Source organism: Lonchura striata, chromosome 16 (assembly GCF_046129695.1).
Source record: "Lonchura striata isolate bLonStr1 chromosome 16, bLonStr1.mat, whole genome shotgun sequence".
Classification (NCBI taxonomy): domain Eukaryota; kingdom Metazoa; phylum Chordata; class Aves; order Passeriformes; family Estrildidae; genus Lonchura; species Lonchura striata.
Window position 1 is genome coordinate 14,693,246 of NC_134618.1, and position 21,477 is coordinate 14,714,722.

The 21,477-nt window shown below is 59.7% G+C and overlaps 2 protein-coding genes across 4 annotated transcripts in view; one reads left to right on the top strand and one right to left on the bottom strand.

Annotated features, from left to right (window-relative positions):
• The first annotated feature begins 5,155 nt into the window (after positions 1 to 5,155).
• Positions 5,156 to 16,196, top strand: FSCN1 (fascin actin-bundling protein 1). The gene is made up of 5 exons (XM_021549565.2): positions 5,156 to 6,046; positions 12,660 to 12,816; positions 13,289 to 13,410; positions 13,645 to 13,812; positions 13,908 to 16,196. The coding sequence occupies exons 1-5, from the start codon at positions 5,224 to 5,226 to the stop codon at positions 14,108 to 14,110; spliced, it is 1,473 nt and encodes a 490-aa protein (XP_021405240.1). The 5' UTR covers positions 5,156 to 5,223; the 3' UTR covers positions 14,111 to 16,196.
• A 1,383-nt stretch (positions 16,197 to 17,579) lies between these two features.
• The window catches only part of RNF216 (ring finger protein 216), a 76,574-nt gene continuing 72,676 nt past the window's right edge, over positions 17,580 to 21,477 (bottom strand). For all 3 annotated transcript variants that reach the window (XM_021549583.2, XM_021549576.2, XM_021549586.2), the window contains one exon: positions 17,580 to 21,070. In XM_021549583.2, coding sequence (XP_021405258.2) covers positions 20,751 to 21,070 — 320 coding nt within the window. In that variant the 3' untranslated portion in view covers positions 17,580 to 20,750. The remainder of the gene's footprint in view (positions 21,071 to 21,477) is intronic.

A 21,477-nucleotide genomic window follows, 5' to 3' on the forward strand; every position in this document is an offset into this window, starting at 1 on the left:
TCCTGCTCCTGTTCCTGCTCCTCTCCTGCTCCTGCTCCTGCCCCTGCTCCTGCCCCTGCTCCTGCTCCTGTTCCTTCTCCTGCTCCTGTTCCTTCTCCTGCTCCTGTTCCTGCTCCTCTCCTGCTCCTCTCCTGCTCCTGTTCCTGCTCCTGCTCCTGCTCCTGCTCCTCTCCTGTTCCTGCTCCTCTCCTGCTCCTGCTCCTGCTCCTCTCCTGCTCCTGCCCCTGTTCCTCTCCTGCTCCTCTCCTGCTCCTCTCCTGCTCCTGTTCCTTCTCCTGCTCCTCTCCTGCTCCTCTCCTGCCCCTGTTCCTCTCCTGCTCCTCTCCTGCTCCTCTCCTGCTCCTGCCCCTGTTCCTCTCCTGCTCCTCTCCTGCTCCTGCCCCTGTTCCTCTCCTGCTCCTCTCCTGCTCCTGCCCCTGTTCCTCTCCTGCTCCTCTCCTGCTCCTCTCCTGCTCCTGTTCCTTCTCCTGCTCCTGTTCCTGCTCCTGCTCCACCCGGCTGCCGAGCCAGGGCCGGGTTATTTCGGAGCTGCGTGGGAGATGCTGGTAACACACTTTCTTCTCCCCTGCAAACTCCTCTCTGCTGACTCTCTGCAGCAGGGAATTAAAAGTGGGGACAGGCAACAGGGAACACTGGAATCTTCCTCTGAGCCTCCTGCTTGGGGTCTCATGGCTACAAAAGCCCTCAGGGCTCTCACATGCTCTGCTTGCAAACTGGGCAAATTTTATTTATTTATTTATTTTTAAAAAGCTGGAAAGCATCCCCTGGTAATGGATTATTTTGTCCCACAGAATGCCCTGTGTCTCTCGTGTCCTGCTCCTGGGCACTTGCAGATGTTTACAAGAGCCTGGTGTCCCAGCAGAGCCCCTGGGGACCAGGCAGGGCACTGGGTCCAAGACAAAGAGCATCATCCCCACCACAGAGGTTAATCACTGCTACACAAAAGGTCTTTTAAGCTTTCCTAATAAAATTTCTTCTCCTGCTGGATGAACCAGCTCCAGCCTCCTCCCCACCTCCACAGGGTCCTTGGGGGAGACAGAGGAAAGAGCAGGTTTTTGCTTTAGTTTCTGGTAATGTAAAAACCACACCAGAAAATGAGCTGGGGCGGGAAGAGAGGGATGAATTCCCAGTGCAGGCCTGTGTCAGTGTGCACTCATCCACTTCCTTCCTTCATTTGCTGGTGTCCAACATCCAAACTGCTTGAAACAAGGAGCTTCAAGCACTTCCATCCCTTTTTGCTCTCTGGATGCAATTAAATTAAGCTATGGGGATAAACCCAGCTAATAGAGTTGAGCAAGCCACATGAGCAGCACTGTGACTGATCCTGATGTCCAGGAAACACAGGCACATGGCTGAGCCCCCATCATACTCCACCACTTGTCCCTTGCTTCCTGAACAAACCCCCTTGGGGCAGCATCCCAAGGGAAAACACCCCCGGAGCACCATGTGCCTCCCTGAGCCCCTCTCTGAGGGCTGCTCTTTGTTTCCCCTGGTGCTGCTCCTTTTTTTTTAAAATACAGCCTAATACAATTTTAATGAGGCCAGAACGCCTGCCAACTGTCGGGAGGGCCATCAGAGAAGCTCTGCTGAGCTGGCTGGTGGCATATGGCACTGAGGCTGGGCACCCTGGGGTGTCCCTGTGGCCCCCAGCAGCAGCAAGGGACAATCGGGGAGCTGGGGAAATGCAGCCTCCAGCCAGGATTTTGTCTGCACCTGGGACTTGCTCCCAGCCCCGGTCCAGTGGTCTCTGATCCCTGGGTGGTTTTGGCAGAGCCCTTTTGTCCCACTGGAGGACGGCTCGATGGCTGCACAAGGTCACCTCATCCTGCCTCATTGTCACAAACTGTGTCCCACGTGGGATGGAGGTGGCTGGAGAGGTGGGGACCACCAGCACTGCACCCCAATCTCTGCTGAGCCCCTCTGCGAGGGGACATCTGCATTGTGGGGGGGCTTCCCAGGCCAGCCTCGGCCACCTCACAGCCATGCCACCACCGAGGGGGACATCAGCACCCCCAGGATGGGCTCGTGTGTGCCACGGGCACTGAGCAGTGCGTGGGTGTCCCAGGAGGGCACGTGGCTGGTGCCCACTGTGCTGGGGGTGAAAACCAACGAGCAGCCCCCTCTCAGTGAGCCCCCGAATTGGCTCCATCAAAGAAGAGCAAGGAGGGCTCAGGCCAGGCTGAAATCCTTGAATCCAGGGGACAGATGTGCTCCAAGCTTTGGACATCCTGTGACACAGCAGTGCCCAAGGGTCTGTGTGCTCTGGAGGGCAGGACGGGGCTGGACACAGCTCAAACCACCCCCAGCTGCTGCCTCCACGCTGCCCCTTTGCCTGAGGACATCCCTCTCTGCCCCGGCATGTCTCCACTGCCCTCCTGGGGACACAGGGCTGGAACAACCCACTGCACCCTCAGACTCTCCACCAGACACTGCTGTACACTGCATCTGCTGTCTCTGTGCCCTCTGAGCCCCCGTGCCTGCCCCTGGCACCGTGCATCCCACCCTCCCTCCGTGCCCGGCTCTGCCTGCCCAGCATCACAAACTGAAAATGAAAATCCCGGGGTGGCTCTCAAAGGAAGCCGGGCTGCCACAAAAAGTGTCCAGGCAAGCATGAAAACCCGAGGGCAGGCAGGACAGGGGTCACTCCATGACCAGGGCTCCTTTTCTCCTGGCTTTTCTCTTTTGGAGCCGGGATCTCTTTGAAGTCCCAGAGCCCCTGCGGGGCACTCAGCCGCACTCACCAGGGATCGCCCCGGTCACGGATGCGTGTGCCAGGACTGGCTGTCCTGCAGGAGCGGCGGTGGGAGGGCTGGGGGAGGACCTCAGAAGCGTTTAGTCACGGTGGCTTGCGAAGCCGACGGGAAATGCAATGTCCAGAGGGAAACCCAGCGCCTTTCCTGCCGCTCCAGCACAGCGGCGCACGGGGATGCCCGCGGGAGATGAGCTGTGGCTGCTGCTCCCTCAAGCCGGGGGGGCACTGGGCACCCCTTGGTGACCCCACAGTGACATGGGGGGACGTTTCAGGCTGTGTCTGGAGCTCTCCCACCCGCCGGGAGCAGAGGAGGCAGGCAGGCTGGGTGCAGGCAGGATAGGTGCCCGCTCTGGAGGGACAGGATCTGCTGAGCCAGGCAGTGCCATCCATTGACGCAGTGCCACCATCCACCCCAGTGCTAGATGGTGGGGAGAAAACAGGGTGGGTTTTTCTTTCTCTGCATAATTGCCTTTTTTTTGAAAAGCTGTTTCTTCCCTGGCCTCATCACCATCTGCCCGTGGTGGCCGGGGAAGGCAGAGCCCAGCAGCTGTGGGTCTGGGCAGCTGCTCAGCCTCATGGCCAGGTCTTGATGCCGGAGGGCTTTGAGCCAGAGCAGCAAAGGGATTTGCTGGGCAAACGTGGATCTGCCTCACTGCAGCTCGGGGGGACCTGTTTCCAGCCCAGACAAGAGGCTGTGGGCTTGCCTCTGGTTGGCAAAGGTCTGTCTGGACTTGCAGGGCTGGGCAGCAAGGATGAGCACAGAGCAGCTCTGGCCAAGACTTCCAGGAAAACAAAACCCACCCCAGCCTGGCAGATTTGCCCTGGAGCAGTTGTGCCAGTGACCCCCGGGCAAGGGCGGGCAGTGCTGGCCCGGGGTGGAGCAGTGGCTCTAACCAGTACAGCCAGTGTGGCACCAGTGGAGCCTGAAGGGCCCTGGGAGGTGGGGTGGGATGCCATCCTACCTGGGATGGATGAGCCTGGGGGAATTCTTTGTGCCAACCCTGAGCACACACAGTTGTGCCCTCTCACCACACACTCAGCTCCTCACTTGTCCTGCTTCATCTGGGACAGGCAGTTCAGATCCCCGATCCAGCTGAAAACCACCCAATTTGTCCATCCCTTCTTCCCTCTTTCTCCAGTTTTCTGGTTCTGCACATCCCTCCAGCCAGCTCCCCTGTGTGAGTGCAGGGCTGTGCCTGAGCCACCTTCAAATCAACCCTGCAGCTCTGCTCCCACTTATTGGTTTGTGTCCCTGTTATAGACACAAGAAATGTCCCTGTCCCTCTTGCATCCTTGGGCAGCACAGACAACCCTTCCCAGGCTGGATTCTTCCCATCTCCAGGTCAGCCCTGCTGGAAGTGCCACCAGACCATTACATGTACAGCAACGCTGCCCACCCACCCCCTGAGAAATGGCCTCAAAATTCTCCCCTGTGCAGGAGTGCCACTGTTTTTCTTCTGGATTTGCTGTGGGAGTTCAGTTCCCCAGGGCCAGGGTGCTCCAGCCTCGCTGGTGCCTGGCACAGGGTGCTGGGATGGCTCAGAGATGGCAGGAGGCCACAGCATCCGTCACTGCTCCCCAGCTGCCCCACGGCCTTGTGACGTGGCCAACAGCCCAGGAGGGACAGAGGGCTGCAGGAGGGACTCACAATGTCTTGGAGTGGGATGGGAATGTGTAATCAAAGGGATTTTGCAGTGCAGGAGAGAGACTTGCAGTTCACGTTGGTGTAGTGCAGTGCAAGGGGTGTTCTCATAATGGGGAGGGTCCTGCAGTGCTTAGGGGGTCTTGCAATGTGTAGGACCCTGCAATTCAAGGAGGGGTCTTGTTTTACAGTGCTGTGTGTGTTTGGGGTCCTTCAATTTGACAGGTTCCTTCCTGGAGGGGCCTTTCCATGCTGAACTCGTGCTGGAGGAAAAGGTCCTGCAATTCATGGATGCTCCTGAAATGAAGAGAAAGGTCTTGGGGTCTTCCAGTTTATGGGGAGGCCTTACATTTCAAGGGGGGGTCTTGCTGTGCTTGGAGCAGTCTTGCCATGAACTGAGGACTTGCATTGTGTGGGGCTCCTGAAATGCAGGGAGGGCTCTTACCATGGGGTGGGTGTCCCACAACTCAGCGAGGCTCCTAAAATGCATGGAAGGATCCCGTCAAACACCGGGGGTCCTCCACCGTGGGAGGATCCTGCAATCCATGGGGGCTTTTGCCCCGCAGGGAAGGGTCTCTGCATGCAGGGAGTCCCGCAGGAGCGGGGCGGGGACGCTGCCCTGCGGCTGGAGGGGGCTGCGGCGGGGTCCTGCCCTGCCCGGGGCCCCGGGCGGTGCGGGGCCGGGCGGGGGTCGCGGCGGGGCGGCCCCGGCGGGCGGGGGGCGGCGCCGCGGCCGCGCCGCTATAAGGGCGGCGGCGGCGGGGCGGGCGCGGCGGCGGCTCTCGGTGTCGTTCGCTCGGTGTCGGTCGCTCGGTGTCGGTCGGGCAGGATGACGGCGAACGGGACGGCGGAGCCGGTGCAGATCCAGTTCGGGTTGATCAACTGCAGCAACCGGTACCTGACGGCGGAGGCGTTCGGGTTCAAGGTGAACGCCTCGGCCGCCAGCATGAAGAAGAAGCAGATCTGGACGCTGGAGCAGGACGGGGAGGACTCCAGCGCCGTCCTGCTCAAGAGCCACCTGGGCCGGTACCTGGCGGCCGACAAGGACGGGCGGGTGAGCTGCGACAGCGAGGAGCCGGGCCCCGACTGCCGGTTCCTGGTGCTGGCCCACGGCGACGGGCGGTGGTCGCTGCAGTCCGAGCCCCACCGCCGCTTCTTCGGCGGCACCGAGGACCGCCTCTCCTGCTTCGCCCCCGCCGTCTCTGCCGCCGAGAAGTGGAGCGTCCACCTGGCCATGCACCCCCAGGCCAACCTCTACAGCCTGGCCCGCAAGCGCTACGCGCACCTGGGGCCCCGCCGCGACGAGCTGGCCGTGGACCGCGACGTGCCCTGGGGCGTGGACGCGCTCATCACCCTCCTGTTCGTGGAGCAGCGCTACAGCCTGCAGAGCTGCGACCACCGCCTGCTCCGCAGCGACGGCCGCCTGGTCCCCGCCGCCGAGCCCGGCACCGCCTTCACGCTGGAATTCCGCTGCGGAAAGGTGGCCTTTCGGGACGGGGAGGGCCGCTACCTGGCCCCCTCGGGGCCCAGCGGCACCCTCAAGGCGGGCAAGAGCGCCAAGGTGGGCAAGGACGAGCTCTTCGCCCTGGAGCAGAGCTGCCCGCAGGTCGTGCTGCGAGCCGGCAACGATAGGAATGTCTCCACCCGGCAAGGTACGAGGGGATGGCGGCTGCGGGTGGGGGGAACGGGACGCCTCGGCTGCCCCGAGTCGCAGGGCTGTAGCCGCCTCGGAGTGCGCTCCTGCATCCCTCGGGAATCGCCTGCCCCGAGCAGCCCCCCGGCTCCCTCCGGCATCTGCATCCATCGGGCATCGGCCGCCCCGAGCAACCCCTTGCATCCCTCCGGCATCACTTTCCCCTCCATCACCTCAAAATCGCCACCTCGGAGTGCTCCCCACTCCCCGCAGCACTGCCCCCAGCCCCCAACATCCGCTGCCTTCCTCAGCAGCCACCCCACAGAGTGCCCCCCCTGCATCCCTCTGCCTCCGTAGTGGCGTCTTCCCCCTGCTCAAACCCCTTCTCGCACCCCTCCTCTGAAACCTCCATCTCCCCCGGGCACCCCCTGCACCCCTCAGCATGGCTGCCCGCGGTCTCCCCCCCCAAACCCCATCACGATCCCCCCGCATCCCTCCCACATCCCTTCCCCTTCCCCCTCCCTCATCCCTTCAGCATCGCCTGCCTGGGGCCCCCCGTCCCTCCGGCACCCCCATTCCCGCACCATCGCCTCTGCAGGGCGCCCGGGGGGAGCAGGGGTAGCGAGGGGCCTGCCTTGGGGTGCAGGGATGGACAGGGAGGGGGGCTGGGAGGGTGTGGATGGAGTCTTCCCTCGCCGTGAAGGAGGCAGGGCTGTATCCCTCGCCTTCCTTCCTTCGGAGCTCATTGTTCGCCCAACAAAGCCTCCACCGATCTCCCCCTGGCCCCAGCGCGGCTGAGCCATTTGCCCAGCGGAGCAGGGGGGCTGCGGGTCCCGCCGGGGGGTTTGGTTGCCCCCGTGGACTTCCCACGGGTGGGGTGCTGGCAAGCAGCGTTACATAAAGGGCTTTGCCAAAACTCCCGCATCCTGCATCCCCCGCACAAAGGCCGCCGTCCCTCCGCATCCGCTGCACCGTCCCCGTCCCCTCCGCTCGCCGGAGGGGCCACGGTGCCACCCGCCTCGGGTGCCACCACCTCGGGGATCCCTCACATTCGGGGCCGCCCGCGGGTGCCCACCGAGCATCCCAGCCCCGCCGCCGGGGCTCCGTGCTGGAAGGCCGGGGGTCCCGGCTCTGGGGTGCCGGGGGTCACCGCTCTGGGGTGCCGGGGGTGCCGGCTCTGGGGTGCCGGGGGTGCCGGCTCTGGGGTGCCGGGGGTCCCCGCTCTGGGGTACCGGGGGTCCCCGCTCTGGGGTGCCGGGGGTCCCGGCTCTCGGGTGCCGGGGGTCCCGGCTCTGGGGTGCCGGGGGTCCCCGGTGTGCGCCCTGGGTGCCCCGGGGCTCATCGCCGGCGCGCCAGGTCAGGCCGGCGCACGCCGGGTGTGGGATGGGTGCGAGCATGCAGCAAAGCCTGCAGGAACAGCGGGGAATTTTTTTTTTTTGTGTGTGTGTATTTGTTGTATTTCAAGGTTGCTGCCTAACCCTGATCCGTGCCTGGGCAGCTCCGTGCGGGGAGCTCCATGCTTTTCCTCATGTCCGAGGGCAAATCCTGCAAAGTAACCCATTAAAAAATAAGAATAAAATCTGCCAAGATGGGCAGCCGGGATTGTTTTCCCCGGCACAGGGATTTGGGGAAGAGGAGGAGAGGATGGCGATGGCGGGAGGCTGCCGCAGCGCCGTGGGGGAAGGGCTGCTGCAGCTCTTTGTCACCAGAGATGGGAAAACCAGATGTGGGGGGAGATGCGAGGGACGGAGCGGTGGTGGGGGGACCCCGCGGTGGCGGGAGACCCCATGGAGAGGGTGGGAATGCTGCTGGCCGACCCTCCGGCTTTGTCTGGCTCGGAAGGGATGGGGGAGCGGGAAGGGGGGGAACAAATCTCCCCAGCAACAGAGGGCTCTGGGCTGTGCCCGGCCCCTTTCCAAGCAAAATACAGCGGGAAGGGCCGCGCTGGGGCTGCACATCCTCGCTCGAGTCCGTTTTGGCTGGAGAAGCCCTTTCCACCCGGTTTATCCTTCCCGATGGCAGTGAAAGGCTGGGAGCCGCCGCTTTCTGGGGCTCATCCTCCTCCCAGTGCGAAAGCGCCGTGTCCCAGAGGTTACCAAGAAGGCAGCAGGAACAGCCGTCGGAGGAAGCCGTTCCCAGACAGCCCTTTCCCCCGCCGAGCTGATAAGCTCCGTGCTGCTGGCAGATGCTCCCATGGCCACTGGGAATGGGGGATGTGGGATGCGGGCCGGGAGTGACGGTAGCTCGGCACAGCCTCGCTGTGTTCCTGTGTGGAGTCAAGGAGAGAGCAGGGATGGCAGTGGCTGCCCCCCCTCTGCCCCATGGGAGGAGCAGGGATGGGTCCACGGGGTTCTTCTGTGGTTCCCTGGGCCGGGATCCAGCTTTGGAACAGTGTTGTCCCACCAGTGCCAAGTCAGCTCCTGGCTTGGCGTCTCCTCCCTGTCCCGGGGCCGGCCGGTGCCAGCATCCCCTGAACACCGGGGAGCACGACACAGACAGCCCGGGGCCAGCAAGGGATGGGTGCCAGCCCTGCCCCTGCTCGGGACAGGCGCTGGGGGTACCCCTGGTACCCCTCTCCTGCCTCCAGCCGCAGCGGGACAGGATCCCCGGGTTCCCTGAGCGTTCCCATCTCCCGGGTGCACCTCAAAGCGAGCGGAGCCGGGCGCTGCCAGCAGCCAGCAGCCTCCTCTCCTCCCCGCTCAATGGCTCCTTTCTAGCCCGGCTGCGGCAACAAAGGGGCTTTGTGGGCGCCAGGGTCCCGGGGGCAGAGCGCTGGCGTCCTCCCCGCTGGTCCCCTGCCAGCCCCCCACCCGTGGGGGAGAGGGGAGTGGGCTGGCTGGGGAGTGAGGAATTCCAGGAGCGAGCCTGGACGTGCGGTGTTGGCAGTGGGGAGCTCTGCCCTGGGGCCAGGAGCCCTCCCGGTATGGGCTGAGCCGGATTTTCCCCCCTCCAGTTCATCTCCGTGCCACGGCAAGGCAGGAAGATGCGGCTCCAGGGCAGGGGGCACGCAGGCTTGGATGTAGATTTTCATCTGGAGATGCCAAGTGGCCTGTTGACACTTGGGGGATACCACAAAGCCACAGGAAATCCACAGGGAAGGAGGGGTGGGTTTTTCAGGAAATTCATGTTTCACCCCTACCCGTGACCCCTTTGCAGAGCTGCATCCTCAGCAGAGGAGCTGCCGGTTCCCCGTGCTCCAGGCTGTTGGATTTAGACAAAAACCTGTTTGGATTTCTGCAGGGGTGCAGTGTAAGCGCAGCTGAAGGGCAGGGAGGGGGCAGGAGCAGCCTCTGAGCCCTGTGTGGGTGCAGTGCTGGGTGCAGGTGCCAGAGCCCACAGGGAGCCCAGACCCGACCTGTGCTGGCAGCGCTGGGTGCAGCATCCCAGTCCCACCCTGAAATCCTGAAATCCTGCCCCGAGGGCCTGGGGGCTCTGCAGGGTGCTGCCATGGGCTGTGCAGCGATCCAGGCAGTCTAGGCTGGGTGTTTGCAGCTGTAACCCTGAGGTTATAGCTGAAAAAAAGAGTTGGACGATGGGAAAGGTGCTCCTCCCCATGGAGCTCATCCCGCTGGCTCTCAGGAACATCCCAGCTTGGCTCACGGGAGACATTCTGTGTGAGTCTGTGCGAGCTCAGTGCAGAAGGAAACTTTTCTGCTGCCCCGAATGCCCCCACGCTGCGTCTGCAGTTCCCCGTGCTGTGGAGGTCAACAGAGCTCCGAGAAATTCTGCTCCTTTCGAGAGAGAAGCCCGGCTTTGTAGGAGGTACAGGGAGGTGTGGCCCTGCTCTGGGATCCTCCTGGTACATCCACAGTCCTGGCTGGAGAGCAGTGAGGGCTCCAGCATCAATCCTGCAAACCCACGAGCCTGGAAGCTTTGGCAGCTGAGGACTTGGGGAGCCCTTTCCTGCTCTCTGAGCACCCCAAACCCAGGGGCTCAGCTTTAGGAAACCTCGGGGTGACAAGGAGCCTCAGCCTTCCCAAGCTCTGCATTCTGCCCAGGATCCCTGCTGCACACAGAGCCTCAGGACATCGCACACCAGGAATTTTGGGGTGTGCAGGAGTACCTGCACCCCCCTCCCAAAGTGCTCGTCCCCCTCCAGCCTTCAGCTGTAATTAGCAGCTTCGTCAAGGTCAGGAGGAGCAGCTCCAGACTGTAAATTTACCAAGAGCGTTAATTAATCCGTGATTGCAGTGGGAGCGGCTCCGGGCTGCCACAGCAGGGGGGTGGCTGCGGGGACAGCCTGTCCTCCCCACGGGGACATCGGAGGGTCCCGGGCAGCCCGTGGTGCTTCCCGCAGCCGTCCCCTGCCCCAGCCGCATTCCTCTGCGCTGAGTCGCTGTAACCCAACCCTGCTGCTTTTGGGGAGGGGGCGGTGGGGGAGAGACCCCCCTGCTGCCGGCTCCTTCCAGGCAGTGGCGAAAGCCAAAGCTCCCAAAGCTCCCAAAGCTCCCAAAGCTCCTGCAGTGTGGAAAATGGGCTGGCAGAGAGGGGTGCGTGCCCTGTGCTCCATGCCGGGGGGCTCTGGGGGGATGCAGCAGCGTCTGGAGGGTCCTGGCGCTCCCTGTCCTGTCCCCAGCCCGTCCAGTCCTGCTCTGTGGCACACAGCAGCATCCCCCGGCTCTGCCCAGCCCCGTCCCTGCAGGTCAGCGAGTTCTTCCCAGAAAAGCCAGCGAGGGAAGCGCCACTCCCACTCCTGCCCCGCAAACCACGGGGACCCACAGCTCTCCCAGGTTTGGGGGTGCTGCCAGCCTCGAGGGGTGGGCTGTGTGCCCCAGGGTCGCCTCCCCGCAGCCAAAGCTCTCCGTGAGCCCCTGCAGAGCCCCTCTCTCCGTTTTACAGCTCTGGATTGGGGCTGGAGCTGCCTGACTCCGGGATGCAAAATCAAAACCAAATGTTCCCGCAGCCGCCGGCTCAGCCCCCGCGGTGCTGGGAGGCGGCTCTGGGAGCCGAGGACGTGGCCACTGGGGCTGGGCTGGTGGCCACCAGCACCCACTGCCCCCCGCCTTGCCCAAATACCCAGGAAGTGCCAGGGTGGCTGCCTGTCCATCAGGAGAGCTGTGGAATCACAGAATGGTTGGGTTGGAGGGACACCTTCCACTAGACTGAGCTGTTCCAAGCCCCATCCACCCTGACACTGAACACTTCCAGGGATGGGAGCTGCAAAAGGTGCTGGAGGTGCCCGGTGAGACAGGGGTGCTGTGAGCAGGTGGAAGCTCTAGGCCAGTTGGGATGTGGGAGATAAGATAGATTATGGCCAAAAAAGTGAAGCCTTCAAAACCTGATCCCTTGGGGAACAAAGCCTGATCTTTGTGGGAAAGGTGGGTGGTAGATATGCAAAGCAGGGGCTGCTCCTGGGCGTTGGGATGGGGCCTGGTTGGAGACACGGGCAGGTGATGTGGAGCCCCAGGGAGCTGCAGGACAGCTGGGTGCAGCTGCTGGGACCTCCTGGTGGCCTCCCAGAGCACTGGGGCCACCAAGACTGCAGTGCCTGGAGCCCTTCCAGTGACTGTGTGCAGCGCTGGACATCCCAGCAGCCCAGAAACTGGGAGGTGTGAGGGGCTGGACGCGTGGCCAGCTCCCTCAGCTGCTCCTCATCAGACTTGTGCTCCTTCCCCAGCTCCATTTCCCTTCTCTGGACATGCTCCAGCACCTCCATGTCCTCTTCAGCAAGAGGACCAGAGCTAGACAGAACGTGGGCTTGAACCCTTTGCACCCCTTTGTGCGGCAGGGAGGGATGCAGGTGTGTTTGTCTCTGCAGAATTCACCCAGTTCCACTCAACTCCATTTCACCCAGCTCAGCAGTGGGGCTGAGCTCTGCACCCCAGCTCCCTCCCAGAGCCCAGCACAGAGCTCGGCCACTGGCTTTGGCTACAGCTTGTGGCTCACAACCCCAAAGTGTTTTTAGGCTGAAATCCACCAAGCTGGAGAGCTCTGGAGCAGTTTTGGCCCTGCTAGCCCTGACTAAGCAGGTTTGCTCAGGCTCAGAGGATGCACACGTGGCTGGTGGTGGCCTCAGGACCTGCTGCATCCACCTCTGCATGGAAAAGCTGTCTCAGGCCCTTGGGCACAGGGATGGGCCATCCTGGCTGCAGAGCTGGGAGACAGGCTGGTGCTGATGATTTTGGAGAGTCAGGGAAAGGTTTGGCTGCCTTAGGGCTTTCCTGAGCCTCCTGTCCCTGCACACCTCAGTGCTCCAGTGGGATGTGACAATTGTGGATGAAAAATGTTGTCATGGTCCTTAAACATGCCACGAGCTGGGATTCATGGGTGCTGCAGTGGCCTCTGCCAATGGGCTGAGTAACCTGGCTGTCACCTTTGGGAAAAACTGCAGCCCTTTTCCCTATAAAACATCTACGTCGGTCTTTGCTTCATTGTGATGGAGCTGCTGGGTCAGGAGTGGAAGCTCATGGTTGTCCACCCCTCGGTTAAGACCTTAACATCAAATAACCAAATGAAAACCTGGATTTGAACCCCAAATGCCAGAGGGGAGGTCTGTGTGAGGGATTTGGGAGCCACCAAAGCCACCCAGGAAGCAGGAGCCCCTCTGAGTTGGGTTTCCTGGGCTGCCCTCCACCTGGACCTGCTGGAGGGGGGTTGTGATCCCACCCCCCAACTCCATCTCTGGTCTCTAGGGATGGACCTTTCGGCCAACCAGGATGAGGAGGGTGACCAGGAGACCTACCAGCTGGAGATCAACAAGGACACCAAGAAATGCGCCTTCCGGACCTACACCGGGAAGTACTGGACCCTCACCTCCAACGGGGGCATCCAGTCCACCGCCTCCACCAAGTGAGTCCCCGGCAGCTCAGGGCGGTGCCTGGGCTGCAGAGCACCCTCTGCATCTCCCAGGGGAATTCAAGGGGGACTTTCCAGCTTGGGTGCTCATCCCAAACGCTTCCCAGCAGAGGCAGTGCAATTTGGGAAAGCCAGGGATGGGTCGGGGCTTGCCGCCCACGATGCTCTGGAAGTCCCTGGGGCCACATAATCCCTCCTGGCTGGCTGGGGCTGTCGAAATGTTTGCCCTGCAGTTCAACCCTGAGAGCCAGGCAGAAACCCCAGAAGCGGCTTTGGCTGCCTGCCTGCCTCCTGCCCCCGGGGCGAGGGCTTCCCAGCGGGATGGCCACCACAGCGCAGCTCATCCTGCAGAAACAGATCGAATCAGGCTCTCCTGATCCAGCCGTGGCCCTTTCCAAGCCAGCAGGGTGGCAGTGGCAGGGTCCCCCTCCGTCACACCCCCCTGATTGTCCTCTCTGCCCCACAGGAACGCGAGCTGCTACTTCGACATCGAGTGGTGTGACAAACGCATCACCCTGAAGGCTGCCAACGGCAAGTACGTGACAGCAAAGAAGAACGGGCAGCTGGCAGCCTCCATGGAGACAGCAGGTAGGGGACACTTGGGGACCCCACACCGGGGCAGCAGGGGGTGAAAGAAATCCCTCCAGAGCCAGTCTCTTCTTCCAAGTGATGCTCAGGCAATAAGTTCTTTTAGCGGCTGTTGTGGTGGGGTGGGTGAGAAATGGATGAGGGCATGTTCTTTGCTCCTCACCGCTGCTGCGGCTTCGGGGTGTGGCTCTGTGCGCCCCTGGCTGCTCTCACAGCCCTGTCCCCTCGGCGCAGGCGACACGGAGCACTTCGTGATGAAGCTGATCAACCGGCCCATCATCGTGCTGCGCGGCGAGCACGGCTTCATCGGCTGCCGCAAGGTCACCGGCACCCTGGACTCCAACCGCTCGTCCTACGACGTCTTCCAGCTGGAGTTCAACGACGGCGCCTACAACATCAAGGGTGAGTCCCCGGGGCAGCTGCAGGCTTGGGGGGTGGCATTGGCCTTCGGGGTCCCCGTGGTGGCTCATGAGGCCGCCGTGTCCCCTCTCCTGCAGATACCACTGGGAAGTACTGGATGGTGGGGAACGAGTCGTCCGTCACCAGCAGCAGCGACACCCCCGTGGACTTCTTTTTTGAGTTCTGCGACTATAACAAAGTGGCCATCAAAATCAATGGCAAATACCTGAAGGGCGACCACGCCGGGGTGCTCAAGGCATCGGCCGACACCATCGACGCCTCCACCCTCTGGGAATATTAATGCACTTTAGGGTACCTCCTGTTGCCAACTTCTCTTTCCCTTCCTGTCCTCTTTTCCTTTGGGTTCTGTTTCTCCTCTCTGTAACAGGATTTTCAGACTGGCTTGCCCTTCCCTCCTGCCATAGAGTTGGTGCGTTATGTGGGAGGTGGGTCTCCGTAAATCCCTGTAAGAACTGGAAAAGTGGTGGGGCTGCCTGCCTATAGCTTTGTAGAGGGGTCTGTCTCTATCCCCCCATCCCTGCCTCCCTCCAGGTTTGCTGGGCTTGGAAATAGCCGTACCCCCCTCCTGGCCCTGAGCATCACCTTAGGTAGTTTATGTTCCTCTCCTCAATTAAAAAAAGGGAATAAGATCACCTCTGTGCTCGCTTCTGCCATATCAGCACTGGCACAGCCTCAGACTGTGCTGCCAGTGTCCCCTGGAGCATCTGTCCTGTCCTGCCCCGCTCCAGTCAGGGGTGGAGCGATGGTGCTGGGCTCAGCTGGCTCAGCTGGCTGCTCCCAGCAGCTTCTCTCCCCTCCTGGACTGTGGGGCAGGTTCATCCCCAGCTGAGCTGCAAGAGGTGACCTTGCATATCACAGCATCCCTGTGGAAGGGCCAGCACACTGCCCCTCCCCAGACACCTGGAAATGATTCTTTAGGGTGATCCTGTGTGGAAAGCCTCAGCCTTTCATCTCATGGAGCCACGTGCTCCTCCTGTCCCTCCACCCCTCCCTGTGCTTCTGGCTCTGAAGGAGCATCCCAGACCCTGATGGTGGGTCCAGCCTGCCCCGAGGCTGGTCCTGCTGCTGTGCCTGGAGGGGAGGGCGTGGGGGGACACAGCCAGCTCGTGCCAGGGTGGGGGCTTCATCCAGCCCACCTCCAGTGGGCTTTGGTCCCGGCAGGAGCCGGGCTGGCCGACGTGATCTTCCTGGGGCAGTGGCTGGAAGCATAAACTGCAGATTTTGGTTTACAGAATAGAAAAGTTCCTTAGCAAACTTTGCACAGTGATATTTGCTCAGTACCTTTGATGTTTTTTTTCTCTCTCGTAAAATACTGGAACAGTGAAGCGAATCACTGAACAATGATGCTGAATTAGGAAGCGCCCGCTCCCGCGGGCACCCCGAGGGAGCAGCTCCTGGTTCCCACCACCCCCAGGGCACCTGGGCTGGGCTCTCATGAATCGCAACCCTACTGGAAAAGGAAAAAAGAAAAAAAAGACCAAAACAGTATTTTTGTTAGTCTCTATTTATATATGCTCTCCATGGCACTGTGTGACCAGCTGTTGTCTGTACTAGGTCTGCATTAGAGTTTAACGCTGTCTGTAACGGGTGATGCTGCGTGTTCCTTAGGGTGTTGAAAGGCACTTTATCCTTTGGGGCCTTCCCAGGGCCGGTATCTGCTCCCTACAAACACACCAAGGAGCCTTTTCCCGCGTGGGCCCCCTCTGGAGAGGGGGAGCGCTGGTCCCACCCACGCCAAGGGTGCTCTCGGCATCGCTGCCGTGCCAAACCAGGGCCGGTCCCTACTGCCGGAGGCCAGGCAGGGGCTCGTCAGCCTTAAAGCCATGAGGAGGGACTCCCCTCCGCAGGAGCTTGGTGCTACATTCAGCTGGGAGAGCGAGTGGCTGTCCCCAGGCAGGGGGACACCTCTGGGCCGGGTCCCTCGCGGGCACAGGGATCCCGGCCGGGGCTCCGCTCGCATCCAGGGGCTGCCCGCGCCCCCGGCACCACGCGTGCCCCCAGGGACCACGCTGCCCTCGAAGGACCGAGTGTCTCGAAGCCCTGTGTGACCCTGTGACTTGACACACACACTCTCGCTGGCCTCCATCCCCTCCCCGTGTCGCCTCCTCCCCATCCCGTCACGCTCCCACCCATGTAATTCCTGCTCCGGCTTCTCCCGTGTGACACTAGGTCAAACATCTCTCCTGTTTCCTCTTATCGGGTGTCGTGACTCTCTGAAAACATCTCACTCTGAAAATTTAAGTTTTGGGTTTGTTTGGTTTTTTTTTAATTATTATTATTTTTTTGTAAGTGCCATTTGTATAACTTAAAAAAAAAATAGCTTCAAATGGAGAAAGATGAATTAAAAAATAAAACCTGCATTCGGATTCAACCTGGTGCGTGGTCTGTTGGGGCCGCAATGGCCTTTTAATGAGGCAAGAGGCTGAGTGTGGAGATTTGGGGTTTTGGAGCCTTTGTGTGACAAAAGTTGAGCTGGTTCTAGAGAGTTCTAGAGGAGATGGTGGGAAGGGAAGGGTGATTAAGAGGCTCCAAAGAGGTGCAAAGCCAAAGCCAGCTGGAGGCTGGGTCACCTCTGGAGATGCTCAGAGCAGCCTGAAGCCACCGAGCCCAGGGGCACTGGGGATGGGTGACCCATGGATGGGTCAGGACCAGCTGATCTGCAAGCCAGCTCTGCTGCCCTCACAGCCAGGAGCAAAGCTGTGCCCCCACAGAGCTTTTCCTCTTGATTCGGGTGTTTCACCTCCACAGGATGGCCCAGATGGGAGGGAAGAGCACTGGGATGGGGGATTTGGGTGCGTGGTTGGGTGGGGTCAGCAATCAGCCTCCTTTACTCAGGGATGTGGAGAAGGGCAGGACTAAAGAGGGAAGGGAAGCCCAGCCCACGTCCTGCCAATGGAGCCAGGATGTGCCCCCAGCCCTCCCAAGACAACTGAAAGCAGCCCTGAACCTCAACCAACAGCACCTCCAGCACCTGCACCGGGAGCAGCCAGAGCTTCCCTGCCCACCACAGCCTGGCTGGGCACCCACAGGCTCCTGCCTGCCTTGGAAAATGCCAAGCTGATTGGAAAAAGTGAAATTTGGGATGGGAGGCTGCCCAGCTCCCCCAGGCACACGTCCCAGAGGGAGCATTGTCTAGAGGGACCTTCACCGTCAGACTGGGGGGGTGACCCAAAGGAAGGAAGGAAGGAAGGATGGATGTGCAGTCCTGACCATGAACAGGGAGAAATCAGGGCAGTGCAGGAAATGCTGAGCAGCTCTGATGGCCACACTCACCTCACTGTGACATCTGTGTGTGCACAAACCTGGCTGTGACACCCAGCCAGGGGAGCAGGCAGCTCTGCCAGCGGGTGCCCACCCAGGGCAGGGGCTCTGGAGCTGCAGGAAGGACTCTCCCCCTTCCCTCTCTCCCCAGCACACATTTCCTTCTTTCCCCTCAAGGATTCTGCATTTGCCATCATTCACCACCACTCCAGCAAGAGGGGAAATCCCCCCAGCCTTCCCCCTCCATCCTGGTTTCCATCGAAAGGAGTGACTGGAAACCATTTTCTATCCCATCCAGTTTTTCCTTGGGAGCACATGGAACAGGTTAAGCTATTCCAGGAGGGTCAATTGGAGTTTTGCAACCTGGGGAGCTTCTACTGGCACAGGCTGGGATCTGGCCCCACTCCCTGGCATGGTCCCAGCACCAGGCTGGCACAGGCAGGATGGGAGGACAAGGTCAAGGCTGTAAGAAAAGCACACAGGTGAAAGCCAGAGTGCACAAATTTATTTACAAAAATTCAAATTACAATATAATACAGGAACTTTTTACACACAGAATATTAGAACTGTTTACTACCAGAATGTAAAGAAAAATATTTTTTGGTTTTTTTTTCTCCTTTTTTTTTTTTAATAAACCACCTATTTATTTTCAGCTATTGTTATACAAAGTTGCAGAACATGCACATCTTTACAGGTCTTTTTTTCTTTTAATACAACATTTTGCTAAGTGCAAATACTAAGTTTCTCTCTCCACCTTTAAGGCAAGTAAATGGGACACTGCAATTAGCTGTAAGAAGTACCTGTTATAGGATCAGCCTGGGCACAGCAACCTCCTCGTTGTTTTAAAACCTTTAAACAAGTGGTTCCAAAGACTGTGGGGCAGGAGGGAAACTGGGATGCAAGAGTTAGAGCCCAGGTCAAGGCTGGATTGGGTGGCTCAGTAAGTTTTGGGCTTTTTCTCTCTCTCTTTTTTTTTTTTTTTTTTAATAAATCAACACAAATTCAGAAACAACTTGAGATCTCCCGGTTAGAGGGGAGGAGCAGCCACATGCTTGGGCTGCAAGTTTTTGGTGCAATGGGTATTTCCTCAGGGAAAGCAGCAGTGCTGGGTGTGCCGGGCATGGTGTACCTGCACATCACAGACCAGGCACTGATTTATCCTCTCTTGGACACAATAATCCCTTGGCTTTGGCAGGGAACCCTCCCTTCCCTCTGCATCCTCCAGGCCCCTCCAGGACCATGCCAGCTGTGCCAGGGCAGCAGTGACCCCGATGGATCACGGCCACCAACCTCCCTGTGCCACCTCTGCTGACGCTTCTCCAGCCCCTCTGCTCCACATCCACACTTCCCTCTGCCAAGGCTGTTCTCCATGCCCACACATCCCTGCACATGCACCAAAAGATGGGACTGGACCACCATTTTTTGCTGGATGCCCATCCTCTTTCCTTCTTAGTTTGGGCCACTGGTTCAGCAGCTGAGCTGTGCCTCCCCTCCACTGCCTGATCCTTCCTGCACCCACCAGGAAGGGCAAATGCCTTGTCAGGCCTGGGGGCTCATCCAAACCATCCCTTGAGCCCATAAAACCTCAGCTATTAAACAAACAGGATTCCCTTTCCACGAGAGAAGCCACCACTGCTTCTCCTGACCTGGCTCTGTTTTCTCAGCAGCTGCTGTGACAAAGCCCTCCCTCCCCAAATCCAACAGGATTCCTGGTCCTGGCTGCTGCAGGAATTGGTGCAAGGCAGGATTTAAACCTGGTCAAAGCCCAGCTGAGCAGCAAGTGATAAAGCCCCTGCAGCCCCCAGACCCCTGCCAGGAATGAACTAATCCAAAATAGAAAATTCCAGCAGCAGGGGAACAGCAGTTGGTTATTAATGCTACAGAGGCCACGGCACGGAGGAGCCAGAGTGCTCCACAGGGAATGTTTGACCCAAAGGCAATGGGAAAAACACTCAGCTCCACAAGGCATGGAAGTCCTCCAGTCTGGGAGACCTTCCTGGGGGGAACAGTCCCAAATGCTGTCCCAGGCCCCTGTCCAGGAGCATCCCACTGACACCCCGTGCCCAGAGCCCCCTGCACACCCGAGGGGATCCGGGGTCCCGGAGTGCTGCACGTGGGGCTTTGGCAGAAGCTGTGAGGTGGAGGCAGGGAATTTTACCTGAAAAAAACAAATAAACCCACAAAACACCTGGATGCTGAAATACAGGGGGGAATGACAAGAGGGGAAATGCACCCAGAGAGTTCCCAGCAGGACAGAACAGGATGAAGGCCAGAACAAAACATTTGGAGAACAACAGCACAACTGGGCTGCTAAAAGCCAGCCCAACATTCCTGGAAGAGGGTTTTTTCCACTCCAGCCATTTTCTTTTCTAGATGGGGCCTGTACCAGACAGCACAGCCAAGGGATGTGGAGAAAGGGCTTCGTGCCACCCTCCTCCCACAGCCCAGCACTGCACCCTCCACTTCTCACAGGGAAGTTTTGCTTTTCCCTCACTTTCTAAGCCCAGCAATACTCAGGTTTAACTTTTAACACACTTTTCCAAAGCCAATTAAGCTGACACACACATTTTCATGAGTTATTTGGTGCTGTGGAAGCAGCCAGCTTCCTGCAGCATGAGGCTCCAGCTGCCCATTGGGTTGTGAGGGTTTGGGAATGGGAGGCTCCCAGCTCACGGCAGCTACAGGGAACATTCCCAATTTTCCTACCACAGGACACATCACTGCCCACACGTCTATCTGGGTGTCTCCCAGGCAGTTTTGGCAATAAAGGGCACAGCTTTGGCTCCAGGTGGTTCCACAGCTGCCTGAGCACTGCTGCCAGAAGCTGGGGGAGATTTGGGATGCCAGATGAGAACAGCAAAGCGAAGGCCACATTTCAGAAGCTGAGGGCACACAATTTTGGAGGGAAAAACTGAGCCCTTTAAAGGGGGCAAATTTATCCAGCCAAAGATTTGGGTGTCCAAATCTCCTGCCACTTCCTAACACCCCCAAATAAACGTGGCTGTGGGCTTCCTAGCAAGACCTGAGCAATGGGACAGCTGCTGCAGCCCCTTGCTCTGCTTGGAGAGTGAGGAACACTAAAAATGCTACACTGACTTGCTTTTGAACAATTTATTTCTGCTGGGAGGTGCCAGCAGGATCCAGGGATGCTGGAGAACACAGGAACCCCGGCCCTGAGCCTCACCACAGGCAGGAGAGGCTGGGGCAGCTGCCTCCTGTTACCTCTCTCTTGAAGGTCTTATGCTTACTCAGATGCCAAGTGTCTCCTCCCTTCCTCCAAGACTAACTTTGCTGCTCTGGCCAGCAGGAAGGCAGGATTTTTTGGAAATTCCCCAAGGAGCAGCTGTATCCGTGTGTTCTACAAAGTCTTACTTTTCCTCCCAACAGCTGCCTGAACAGGCTTTTTGTCAAAACAAAACATCTGGATGCCCAGCTCAGGGGGGAATCCCACCCCTGGGAAACGTAGCACCAAACCCTGTCGCAGCACAGGTTGAAATGTTGGATTGCAAAGGTTTGGAGAAGCCCTCGAGAGGGTGCAGAGCAGGGACACGGAGTCCCCTGGCTACTGCCTAAACCCCAGAGGGGCTGGAGTGGGGAGGGGGTGACATTATGGGGTGGCTTTGCCCTGTGGTGACTCTGCCAAGTGCTGTGGGGGCAGGTCAGAAGCGGTGCCGGGGCTGAGGGCCAAAGTGCATAGGCAGGTTGTGCTCCAGCTGCACGTTGATCTGGGGAAAGTCAAAGTTCACCCTCATGTTGGGCAGGGGGGGCACGTAGGGAGCGGGGATGGGGCCGATGTTGAGGGGGATGTTGTTGTACATGGGGCGCACGGGGGGCAGGGGGAACGGGGGGTGCACGAAGGGGTACGGGGGCATCCGGGGCTGGTGGAAGTTCTGAGGAACCGGCCTGGGGATGACCTCGATCCTCTGGATTTTCTCCACGGGCTTCTCCACGGGAGGGCCGATGCGCTTGAAGCTGTTCTCTGCACGGGGAGCAGAGCCAAGAGCAGTCACCCCACAAACCAGAGCAGCAACCCCACAAACCAGAGCAGCCACCCCACAAACCAGAGCAGTCACCCCACAAACCAGAGCAGCCCGTGGGCTGACATTTGCCATCAGCATCCCCCATTCCAAGCACATTCCACGGCATCACTGCTGTCTCCCCCTGCTCCATGAGCTCCCCAGCCTGGCTCCTTTCACCAACACCACCCCACAAAGTGGGAACATTTTCTTCTGTGGGATGTGGGGCAGCTCCTGTGCCCCCCACAACACAGCTCAGAGGTTTTGCTGCCCCTCAGCTACTTTGCCAAGCAGAGACATCCACAACACATGCAGCATGAGAGCTGGCAACAAATCCAGCTTGCTCACAATCCCAGCAAAAGTCTGCAGA